General features: G+C 39.2%; 1 protein-coding gene across 2 annotated transcripts in view; it reads right to left on the reverse strand.

The window, feature by feature from the left end:
* Nucleotides 1-13,067, reverse strand: part of LOC127655534 (WD repeat-containing protein 26-like) — a 37,111-nt gene extending 24,044 nt beyond the window's left edge. For both annotated transcript variants that reach the window (XM_052143420.1, XM_052143421.1), the window contains exons 1-3: nucleotides 12,461-13,067; nucleotides 6,483-6,582; nucleotides 5,893-5,949 (exon numbers count right to left, since the gene is read on the reverse strand). In XM_052143420.1, the coding sequence (XP_051999380.1) occupies nucleotides 5,893-5,949; nucleotides 6,483-6,582; nucleotides 12,461-12,705 (402 nt within the window). In that variant the 5' untranslated portion in view covers nucleotides 12,706-13,067. The remainder of the gene's footprint in view (nucleotides 1-5,892; nucleotides 5,950-6,482; nucleotides 6,583-12,460) is intronic.
* Nucleotides 13,068-13,098: the final 31 nt, after the last annotated feature.

Genomic DNA, 13,098 nt, shown 5'->3' on the forward strand with positions numbered 1-13,098 from the left:
TAAAAACAGGAAGAACTTGAACATTTACTCACTTACTTTTAAAAAATATATATTTTAAACAAGTCTCTGTATAAAAGCGTTGTCTGATAGTTTTACAGTTCAGTAAAATGTGCTTGATGGTCATAGAGGTTTGGAAAGGTATACATATAGGAGGATCTTCACCAGTCAGTAAAAACACATGTGTTAGTCTTGAATGGCCCATTCAGCATCTGGTAAACACTATTTGGTCATGGCTAGATTGTAATTTTTTTAAGAGTAATTTCTTTTGATCCTGGGGTTTATTTTGTATAATTTACTGCTGTTGCACTCATTCAATTCTGATTCCCACTTATTGGTGATTTATGAGTTTATTAATGGCCTGAGGTCAGAGGGTGGTTTCAGACATTCCGAGATCTCCAAGTTTAATGTCTCTTTTGCAGCCATATCTGCATTTTCATTTCCTGCCAGACCAATATGTCCTGGTACCCAACAGAGGATAATGTTGGAATCCTTCTTCTGTAATCGATGTATTTTATGGAATTATATTCAAAATGTTTATAATTATGGTATGATCGGTCTCCATGGATTCAAGTGCTTGACGGGAAGACTTTGAGTCTGAAGCAATTAAAAAGTTTTGTCCTCACCCCTGCTCAATGATTTCCAGTGCCAGTAGCAGCGCTCGGGCCCCAGATGTGAGGATAGATCTCTGTTCTGGATTACGTATGCCATATTGTTGATCTCAAATCACTACTGCTGCTGATACACTGTTAACCGTTTTGGATCCATCCGTGAATACTGTACTATGGAGTGGGAAACTACATTTCAGTTACAAGAATTCCTGTTGATACACGTTGGGAAGTGTCTCTGCCTTTAGTTGTACCAATGCCATAGTAATAGTTATTTTTTTCAAGGTCCATGGCGGAACAGACCAAAAATGATACGGCCTTATGTTGTCCAGTTTGATGTTCAAAACCTCCAAGTATGGTTTAATCCATATTCCAAAAGGTTTGATCGCTTTAGGTCTAGCTTCATACAGATAAGAACATTCTGGTTGGAATACTGGTGTAAAGGCCAGATTACTTCGATTTGGTTTGAGCTTGACTGCATATTGTAAGGCCAGTTTCGGACGCCAATTCTGGAGGGAAGGTTCACCGGCTTCTGTATTAAGGCTTTGAATGGGACATGTTCTGAAGGCTCCAAGAGCTAGACGTATTCCTTGATGGTGTATTGTGTCAAGTGTTCGAATGTATGACTTCCTTGCCTGCCCATACATAATTCTCCCATAATCCAGTCGGGATCTAATTAATGTTTGTAAAAGAACGGTAGTGTCAACACCACATTTTTTATTGACCAGCACTTTTAAAATATTAATTGTTTTAAAACTTTTTTCCTCAACATCTTCATATGTGGGATAAAGGTGAATTTATTATCATAGACAAGGCCTAAGAATTTGAAATCATTCACTACTTTAAAGGGTTCTCCCTCCATTCTCAACTCTGGGTCAGGGTGTAAGGATCAGAGAAGGCAAAAATGCATGCATACTGACTTTGTTTTGGAAAATCTGAATCTGCTCTTTATTGACCAGTTGTTTATTTTATTTATGCATAGTTGTAGCTATCGTTCAATTATATTCATGTTTTCCCTCTACAGCATATGCATAGGTCATCAACATATAAACTTAAACAAATGTGGGGGTCAATAACTTTGATTATACTATTGATTTTGATGCTGAATAAAGTCACTGAAAGAATGCTTCCTTGTGGAATTCCTAGCTCTTGTACATGTGGGTTTGATAGTGTAGTTCCTACTTGAACACGAAAACGTCTGTTTGTCAAGAAGTTGGAGATAATGATGAGTAGGTTGCCTCTGAGCCCAGGTCCGTACAGGTCTTTGAGTATTCCATATCTCCAGGTGGTATCACAGGCCTTCTCAAGGTCAAAGAAGACAGCATGTTCTTTTTTTAATGAAGCTGTCCCGGACAACGATTCAAGTCTGATAAGGTGGTCCAAGGTGCTTTTGCCTCTTCTAAACCCACACTAGTAATCACCAATCTTATGCTCCGATTCCAGAATCCATATTATACGGTCATTGATCATTCTCTCAATGACTTTGCAGAGACAGCTAGTCAGAGCTATTGGACATAAGTTGTTTACATTAGAATGATCCTTACCTGGTTTGGGGATGGGAATAATTATTGATTCTTGCCACAAAGGTGGTATATTCCCTGTTTTCCAAACATTATTAAAAATATCCAGGAGTAGTAGTGCTGTATGTGGTAATTGCTTCAGAAATTCAGAATGGATTCTGTCTGGTCCAACCGCAGTATCATGGGAACGTTTGATAGCCCTTGTAAGTTCCACTAGAGTGAAGGGTTAAATATATGACTCAAGTGTTATTTGAGTGGAAATTGAGAAGTTTCTGTTCCTGTTGTATACGTACCTTATTGAATTCTGGTTGGCAGTTGTCTAATAAGGAGTTCTTTTCAAAAGATTATGCAAGTATATTGGTTATTTCTTGAATCGTAGTTACGAGAGTGCCTTGCTTGATGTGTCGAATTTGAGATTCTTCATCTTTGTTATTCATCTTTCAAATCAGGTTCCAGATTTTTTGTGATGGTGTATTTGCTATTAGGTTCGATACATATTTTCTCCAAATCTGTCTTTTTGCATCATTAATAATACTTTGTGCTTGTGCTCGGCATATCTTAAATCTTACTAGATTTTCTTCTGTTGGGTGTCTGTTGAAGTTTCTCTCTTCTTTTTTCCGAGCTTTTATGGCTTTTTTGCAGTTTCATCAAACCATGGGTTATGCCTGTGACTTGTGTTTGGTAATGTCTTAAGGACAGTATCATTTGCGATTTCGATCAGCTTGTCTGTGAAACTTCTAACTAGGTTATGGCTGTCTTGGGTTGCTAAATTTATCGTAACATTGGGTCTGGAACAGATACCAGTTGGCTTTCTTGAGATGCCATCTTGGAATATTATGTTGGATATTTGATCTTGAAGCTGTATTGATTAGGGAAAAATTATCGCTTCCACATAAATCATCCCAGGTGCGCAATGAGAAATCAAGCAAGAGATCAGGTTTGCATATTTTTAAATACATTTTTTAATATTTTCATCTCCTGGGTGCAGGTAAGTGTCTGAGCCGTCATTGAGGATAGACAGTTCTTGTTAAGTAAATGGAACACAATGTGATGGCCTTATGGAGGGTTAAACGTAGAGCTATTGCTCATAGAGTAGTATCTATTGTGACTTGACTGTGAATTACATTGCGATGAACTAAGATGCTTACTCCTCCAGAAGGATATTGTATGTTTGGTCCATTTGCATTAAAACTTACAAACCTTTTTAGAGATATTTGACTATTTGGTGATAAGTCTGTTTCTTGGAGACAAAATGCAAGAGGGTTAAATAACATGGCTAATCGTTGAAGTTCTGCAAAGTTTGGTTAGACACCTTGAAAATTACATTGAATAATACTGTTACTTGTCATTGAACTTGGACTCTACTCCTACTTTTAGGAGAGGGACTCCAACTGCGGGGTTCTAAGATCTCCACCATTTCTATATCTTTTATATGGTCAGCATTCCATGGCCTGTTCTACTGACTAGCCTTCTCTTACTGTGCTTTTGTTCTTTGTTGTGGCTTTCCTCTTGATATTAGGGAATGTTCCATTGTCAGATTTGGTTCTTCACTAGCTCCGGTTGGTGTTTGTCTAGTAGAGGTTTGAGAGCTTTATGCTTTCTTTTTTGACTAAGGTAGGTTTTTGTTACTGATTAACTGTGGTTTGTCTTCTGTTAGCCAGGTCACATCTGTCTGGCACTCAACCGTGTGTTCGGTTGGTAATGTTACTGATGCAAAGTATTTCTCAAACTTAAAATTTGGGAACTTTTCCACCTCTTTGCATGCTTCTGTATAGTTCACTTTTTTACATTTTACTCTTTGAATTTCTTTTTCTTTAATCCATATAGGACAGTGTTTTGATGAGGCCGGGTGATCCCCTGAGCAATTTTGGCATTTTGAATGTATTAAACAGGTTTATTCATTCCTGTCCACTCCGTAATTGTAACAGATAGGATTGTTCTTGCATCCAGCGGAGCCATGACCAAACCTCTGACAATTGAAGCATTTTAGGGAGTTAGGGATGTATATGTCAACAGGGACCTCAAGTACCCTAAACAGATCCATTCAAGTAATTGAGGCTTGTTGAATGTCATAATATACATTCCAGTCTTTATCGTTTGGTCTCCTTTTTTATTGTAATCCTCTTTACACTTGTAATACCTTGTTGTGCTAGTTCTGAGGCTTTTTCAGTCTCAAATGTGTCTTGTAGTTCTCTAGTTTTTATTATGCCTTTGCTAGAATTTAGGTATGGGTGTAAAGATGCGGGAGTCAAAGATGTGGAGAAACGGAATGATTATCTGAAGTCATCGGAGAGGGAATTATCTGCTGATCCACTAGTGACCTAGGTGGATTTGGAGCGTGTCTGGGAGAAGTTGGAGGACATGGAGAACTGTAGCCACCGGAATATTTTGTGAATCGTTGGAATTCCTGAGGCCGAAGAGGGTCAGGATATGGTGAGATTGCTGGACGGGCTCTTTCCGAATCTGCTTGACAGGGTTCCAGCTCGGCGATCCACTGAGGGAGACAGGCCCCGATCAATTCTGGCCAAATTTCTTGTGTTACACAAGGCAAGGAGTAAAGGAACGCTTTTTTGGAAGAACCACAGCATTTTCTTTTTCCCAGACTTTGTGAATTCATCAAAAGAGGTGATCAATTCAAGGAATGCAAGAGTTGTTTGAAGTTGTCTCAGGAGCTCTTGTAGGCGTACATGGACTGTTTGAATTTAGAGGGATGGACGCCAGTTGGGGAGTGCCACACAGGGTTAATGCGCACGTTTTTTTCTTTTTTTCTGTTGGGTTGGTTCTGGGGGATGTTCGGGTTTGATGGATGCACTAATGTGGTCTTTAACATTTTGTTTTTGATACACAATAAATTTTTTCTCATATATCAAAATGTTAATATGTGTAAATTAACACATCAATCTGAAAGATTTAAACTTGGTATTGGAGGACGGAGTGTGGGCTAGGATTCTAAAAAACGTCAAGTCTACATCTAGAGATGCAAGGGTGCGCTTTCTGCAATTCAAGATTTTACATGGATTCTATTGGACCCCCTCTAGATTGTATAAGCTTGGTCTTAAAGACAGACACACCTGCTGGTGAAGCAAATCAGAAGACAGAGACACAACCCATGCTTTTTTGTGGTGTGTTAAGATCCAAGAATTTTAATTGAAGGTTCAGAGTTTTGTGTGTGACGTGTTGGGCACTCAAATTTCATTTTGCCCCAGACTCTGTATTTTAGGCGATGGGGCGGTCATCAATATAAGGGATAAACACATAAAAAATTGGCAGACAGGTTGTTTTAAGGGGATGGAAGTCAGCTGGAGCACCCTCATTTCAAGAGTGCTGCACGGAGATGGGGATGGTGGTGGCTTTCGAGGAAGTGCCATCTGTATGTGTGTATACGCATGTGATCACAGGGATGTTTGTTGAGGGTTGGGGTTAAATGTTGATTCTGTGAATATATGTTTTACATTTCTTTGTTAACTGTTTGAATCAATAAAAAATTTTAATCAGAAAAAGCCAATGTGTAGCAACAGCATTTTAAAGCCCTTTCAAGTTTAAAACCCTAGTTTTCATTCAGTGGTTTGACATACAGGGGAGTCCACAGCTGTTGTCTGGGATGATTTAATGTTTACACTACAAATGCAATGTGATCATGTGCATTTTTGACTACTTCCAAATAGTACGGTCCACTTGTGACTGGATCAGTCGAGACGGTTGTTAATACTTGGTGTAAATGGGGTCAAACTGATGGTGGAGATGTTTAGAGGACTTTGGACTCTTACCACAACAGCGCTGGGTGAATGCATCAGTGCCTTCAGCTCGTTGAGGTCACTCTCAGCCTGTTATACATATATAAAAAAAAAAAGAAATATTAGTTCTGTAGTTTGATTGTTTGCGACACATATGACCATTATCCACATAAAGGACAAAGTCTATAAATACCTAAGTCTCATGTAGGTAAAATTGTATATACACACACACACACACACACACACACACACACACACACACACACACACACACACACACACACACACACACACACACACACACACACACGCGCTAAAATAAGAGCAAGGACAAGCAGCAAGGTCTATTTCACCATATATCGCAATACTTATTCTCAAGATATTGTATCAATACTTTAGATCTTGTGAATGCAACTCATGTACAACAGTTCAGTAATAAAGAAGCAGGTCTTTACACAATTTAATTAACAACAGTACCAGTACTTTGAAGTACACCATGTTAATACCATGGTATTACCATCTGATACGGTTCAAGGAAATCTGATTCAGTCATATGGAATGTTCTGTAAAGTCTGAGCAAACAACAGTAACCAAGGGGGGTGGAGGGGCAACCTTTTCCTCACCTTTTCCCACTCGCCCTCCATCACATGATTACGGAACTTGGTGGCAGCAGGATGGTCCAGTCTACAGCCTGATTCCTGCATCAACAGGTCCACAGTTTGACTGCAACAACAACAATAATGACAACATGTTAATAAATAACATAAATGGATTAACATTCCTTTCTAATGATGTTATCAGTATTCAAGTTTAAGAATTGATTCAAAATTGTATACTCTTTCCTTGATACACAAACACGCACACACATAGTTTTAATCTCCTAGCAACAAACCAGTGTTTGATTGATGAAACCATCATTATCTCCAACACCCAATATATTGTAGAGCACAAAAACAAGGTGTTCTGTAACACTTTTTTTTAACCTTGTTTTTTTTAAGGTTAAGTCCTAAATTAACATTACAATACATTAATACACATTACATTAGCCTGTTGCTTATTTCCTGAATTAGTGGTGTACTGTAAAGAGATTGCAGTGTTGTATTATTGAAAGTGGCTGTAATAGTATAATTATTTGCTGTATAAATCTCTTACAATGGATCCTCTCTATGTTTATAAGCTCCAGCTGAACGTTTCTACTCAATAGAAAACGGTCACAATGCAGTCATAAAAATACCACTGCATCAAAATGAAACCACTACTACACTACTGACAGAACCACAACACACAATGCTGACACCAACATAAAAGCATCACCTGAAAGAAAAAACACCAGTGACACTTTCATAAAAGCACAAAAACACAATTGCAATCATGACACAAACACCACCATGACCACACAAAATCACTACTGACACCATCACCACTACTGATCACCATGAAAAAAAACCCAGACACATAACAGAGATGCCATTTGTATTGACAAGAAAACACAAAAGGACAATTAACATCATCATTAAAACATAAACAATACTGATACTATCATGTAGTGCTGGCAGTCAAATAAAGGGGTTATGATAGCATAACCTTTTCCTTCATCATTTGAAGATTTCATTGAATTTAAAAACATACTGTAAGTTTCAGAACTTAAAACTTCCTCCTCAATACAAAAAGCCCATTTATTTAAACCAAGTTGTAATAATGGCTCGTTTGGATTTTCCCTACTTTGTGACATCACACAAATGAATAAATCAGCACATGACTGCCTCTTCAGCAAGACATCAATCACAGAACCCTTTGCCCGCCCACTGGCGTGCATTCAGAAGGTGAAGAAGAGAGAACAAGACAGATGGGCCTAATATTCCACTAGACAAATGGCTTTGACTGTTATCGTGCATCTTGCGCAACTTTTAAAATAAACCATGTCAAGTTGTAACTCCTAAAACAAGACCCCCAATCTGTCTTGCTGTTAAGTATAAACACGACACAGACTGGTTTTTGCTCGCATCTGCACTATTTTTCATTATTGGTCTATGCAAACATTCACTATATGTATGTATTTGACCATGATTTAAGAGCGGAACAATCTCAACTTTTAAAAACATGTCTGTTCTGCTCTATTTCATTGCTCCCACTTGTTGGGAGAACTGCATCTCGTCAAGAGCGAACAGATGATGAAGATGTGAGATGTCGCACCTGTGAAGACCAGCGTCTCTGCGTTGACCTCTGTTGAAGCATCCCAACATCAAGCAATAGTGACTGAAGTTTACAAATGTCCTGATCACATCAATGCAGGATGATATGTGGGTATGTGATGTTTCACCGTGGATTGCATAATGTGTGTTAGCATATTTCAGCTTAGATTGTATGTGTGTTCGGCTCATTTCAGTGTAGATTGTATGTATTTTTGGTTCATATTAGCGTGGATTGTTGGTGTACCAGTCACAGTATGTTTAAAGCTTTGCAAAGGAACTGTTATTAGAAGATGAGGCAGTTAAAAACTCGATAGGACCTGACAGCAAAACCCTAAGTAACCAATTCTATTCATAAATGTTTCAAATGTCAAGACTCTTTAATATTGAAAGTTTATGGTTCTGCTGTGCTTGAGTGAACAGTTTGATACATCCAGATGCAATATGTTGGATGTGCGTTATGTGTAAAACCTTTTTGTTTACACAAAACTTTTTTTATCGTTGTGGAGATGGTTTGTTCTCTTCTGATTGATTTTCAAATAAATATGGCTGCATTCGAGAGGCTGCACAATGTTAGCCAATCGTAAGAGTGGATGTTTATATTGAAGTTTAAAGTATGCAGAGGCCAAAATTTTGCATTGCAGACAGAGGGCCAGAGACAGTGATGAGAAATATTATTACTAAATTATGAATGTTTTGGTCACTTAACTAATTTGACCAACAATTATGCCATGGTCCAAATCCATGAGATCATATTTTTCCCAATTCTGATGGTTGATGTGAACATTAACAGAAGATCTTGACCCATATCTGCATGATTTTATGCACTGCACTTCTGCCACACGATTGGCTGATTACATAATAGTATTGATGATTGTTGGTGCCAGATGGGTGCCTAAAATTTACTCAGAATGGTGCCAAAAACAAAAAACATCCAGTGAGGGGACGTTCTGCAGACGAAAAGAACCTGTTGATGAGAAAGGTCAACAGAAAATGGCCAAACTGGTTCGAAGTCTACGATATCTCAGATAACTGCTCTGTACAATTGTGGTGAGAAGAATATTGACACCATCATGAAAACATAAACACTACTGACACCATCATGAAAACGCCATTAAATATCATCTCAGAATAGCATTCTAAGATGATATTCAGTAATGTCAGTGGTGTTTTCTGTTTTCATGATGACGGTGTCACTGGTGTGTTAGCGTTTTCACGATTGAGTCACTGGTGTGTTTGCGCTTTCACGATTGAGTCACTGGTGTGTTTGTGCTTTCACGATTGAGTCACTGGTGTGTTTGTGCTTTCACGATTGAGTCACTGGTGTGTTTGTGCTTTCATGATTGAGTCACTGGTGTTTTCATGATGGACACCACTGAATCCATCATCAAAACACAAACACACCACACACCACCATCATGAAAACACAAAAACAGTACTGACACCATCATGAACACAAAAACACCACTGACAACACCATCATATAAACACAAATACCATTGACACCATCATCATGAAAACACAAAAATACCACCATCGTGAAACCACAAAAACAACACTGACACCATCATGAACACAAAAACACCACTGACAACATCATTGTGAAACCACAAAAACACCACTGATTCCATCGTGAAGCCACAAAAACACCACTGACACCACCATCGTGAAACCACAAAAACACCACTGACACCACCATCGTGAAACCACAAAAACACCACTGACTCCACCATCGTGAAACCACAAAAACACCACTGACCACCATCGTGGAAACACAAAAAGACCACTGAATCCATCGTCAAAAACACCACTGACACAATCATGAAAATACAAAAACACCACTGACACCATCGTCAAAATACAAAAACACCTCCGTCAAAACACAAAAACACCACTGATACATCATGAAAATACAAAAACACAACCATCAAAACACAAAAACACCACTGACACCATCATGAATACAAAAACACCACGTCAGAACACCACTGACACCATCATGAAAATACAAAAACACAACTGACACCACAGTCAAAACACAAAAACACCACTGACACCATCATGAAAATACAAAAACACAACTGACACCACAGTCAAAACACAAAAACACCACCATGAAAATACAAAAACACCAGACACCATCGTCAAAATACAAACACACCACTGCCACAATCATGAAAATACAAAAACACCACCATGAAAATACAAAAACACCACCGTCAAAAAAACACTGACACCATCATTGACACTGACACCATCATGAAAATACAAAAACACCATCGTCAAAACACAAAAACATCACTGACACATCGTCAAAATACAAAAACACCACTGACACCATCGTCAAAATACAAAAACACCACTGACACCATCGTCAAAATACAAACACACCACTGCCACAATCATGAAAATACAAAAACACCACCATGAAAATACAAAAACACCACCGTCAAAAAGACACTGACACCATCATTGACACTGACACCATCATGAAAATACAAAAACACCATCGTCAAAATACAAAAACATCACTGACACATCATCAAAATACAAAAACACCAGACACCATCATCAAAATACAAAAACACCACTGACACCATCGTCAAAATACAAAAAAACACCACTGACACCATCATGAAAATACAAAAACACCACTGACACCATCGTCAAAATACAAAAACACCACTGACACCATCATGAAAATACAAAAACACCACTGACACCATCGTCAAAATACAAAAACACCACTGACACCATCATGAAAATACAAAAACACCACTGACACCATCGTCAAAATACAAAAACACCACTGACACCATCCTGAAAATACAAAAACACCACTGACACCATCGTCAAAATACAAAAACACCACTGACACTATCGTCAAAATACAAAAACACCACAGACACATCATGAAAATACAAAAACACAACTGACACCATCGTCAAAATACAAAAACACCACTGACACCATCGTCAAAATACAAAAACACCACTGACACCATCGTCAAAATACAAAAACACCACTGACACCATCATGAAAATACAAAACACCACCGTCAAAACTCAAACACCACTGACACCATCGTCAAAACACAAAAACACCACTGACACCATCGTCAAAACACAAAAACACCACTGACACCATCGTCAAAACACAAAAACACCACTGACACCATCGTCAAAACACAAAAACACCACTGACACCATCGTCAAAATACAAAAACACCACTGACACCATCGTCAAAATACAAAAACACCACTGACACCATCGTCAAAATACAAAAACACCACTGACACCATCATGAAAATACAAAAACACCACCGACACATCGTCAAAATACAAAAACACCACTGACACCATCGTCAAAATACAAAAACACCACTGACACTATCGTCAAAATACAAAAACACCACAGACACATCATGAAAATACAAAAACACAACTGACACCATCGATCAAAATACAAAAACACCACTGACACCATCGTCAAAATACAAAAACACCACTGACACCATCGTCAAAATACAAAACACCACCGTCAAAACTCAAACACCACTGACACCATCGTCAAAACACAAAAACACCACTGACACCATCGTCAAAATACAAAAACACCACTGACACCATCGTCAAAATACAAAAACACCACTGACACCATCGTCAAAATACAAAAAACACCACTGACACCATCATGAAAATACAAAAACACCACTGACACCATCGTCAAAATACAAACACACCACTGACACCATCATGAAAATACAAAAACACCACTGACACCATCGTCAAAATACAAAAACACCACAGACACCATCATGAAAATACAAAAACACCACTGACACATCATGAAAATACAAAAACACCACTGACACATCATGAAAATACAAAAACACCACTGACACCATCGTCAAAATACAAAAACACCACTGACACCATCGTCAAAATACAAAAACACCACTGACACCATCGTCAAAATACAAAACACCATCGTCAAAATACAAAACACCACCGTCAAAACTCAAACACCACTGACACCATCGTCAAAACACAAAAACACCACTGACACCATCGTCAAAATACAAAAACACCACTGACACCATCGTCAAAATACAAAAACACCACTGCCACCATCATGAAAATACAAACACACCACTGACACCATCATGAAAATACACAAACACCACCACCATCAAAAAAAAGGAAACACTGACACCATGAAAATACAAAAACACCACCGTCAAAACTCAAAAACACCACTGACACATCATGAAAATACAAAAACACAACTGACACCATCATGAAAATACAAACAAACCACTGACACCGCCATCATGGCTTCATCTACTTCAACAATTCCATTCAATAATATCACAATAACAACACGCACATTAGGGCTGAGCATTACTCACTTGAGTCCTAGTCCGTGTAGATGTTGTCCTATGAGTCTGATCACATCCTCATCGCTCTGTGACAGTCGTTTCTTCTTCTTCATGCCGGTGTCCGGGGCCGAGCTCTCGGTGGAAGGCAGCCCGTTATTAGCGGAGGACAGAAGCCCGTTGGAGTGTACAACTTCCGCGGTGGAGGTTGACGACTCTCTGTTCCTGCACGACAGCTGCGGCTCCGGCTCTTGTCCTCCGGTCCCGTTGGTCTGCATATTGTACAACAAGTTTAAATCGCCGGATCTGAGTGGTGGTGGGCTGTTATTGAGGCGGATGGATGAGTGCTGGTAGGGGGTTGGGAGAGAGAGGCCCGTGATCCCGGCAGCAGACGCCCCGCTCTCTCCTGCTCCCTCCGCCGCCGAGCCTCGGCTTTTTTTCCGCGGGGGCGGCGAAGCTCCGCTGGTTTCCGAGTCGTCGTCGGAGGAAGCGGAGGCCAGAGTTTCCACCCCGGCAATGTCAGAATTGAGATGCCTTACAGGCTAAATTTCAACGCGGTTACTGATACGAGAGCCACCGCTGTTTGCTCGCCGCGATGTCGCTAGCCGCTCTTGTTGTTGTTTGTCAAAGAACAGCTGCAAGTCCATTACGGACGTCTGTGCGCGATGATG

The sequence above is a fragment of the Xyrauchen texanus genome, chromosome 15, assembly GCF_025860055.1.
Source record: "Xyrauchen texanus isolate HMW12.3.18 chromosome 15, RBS_HiC_50CHRs, whole genome shotgun sequence".
Taxonomy (NCBI): Eukaryota; Metazoa; Chordata; class Actinopteri; order Cypriniformes; family Catostomidae; genus Xyrauchen; species Xyrauchen texanus.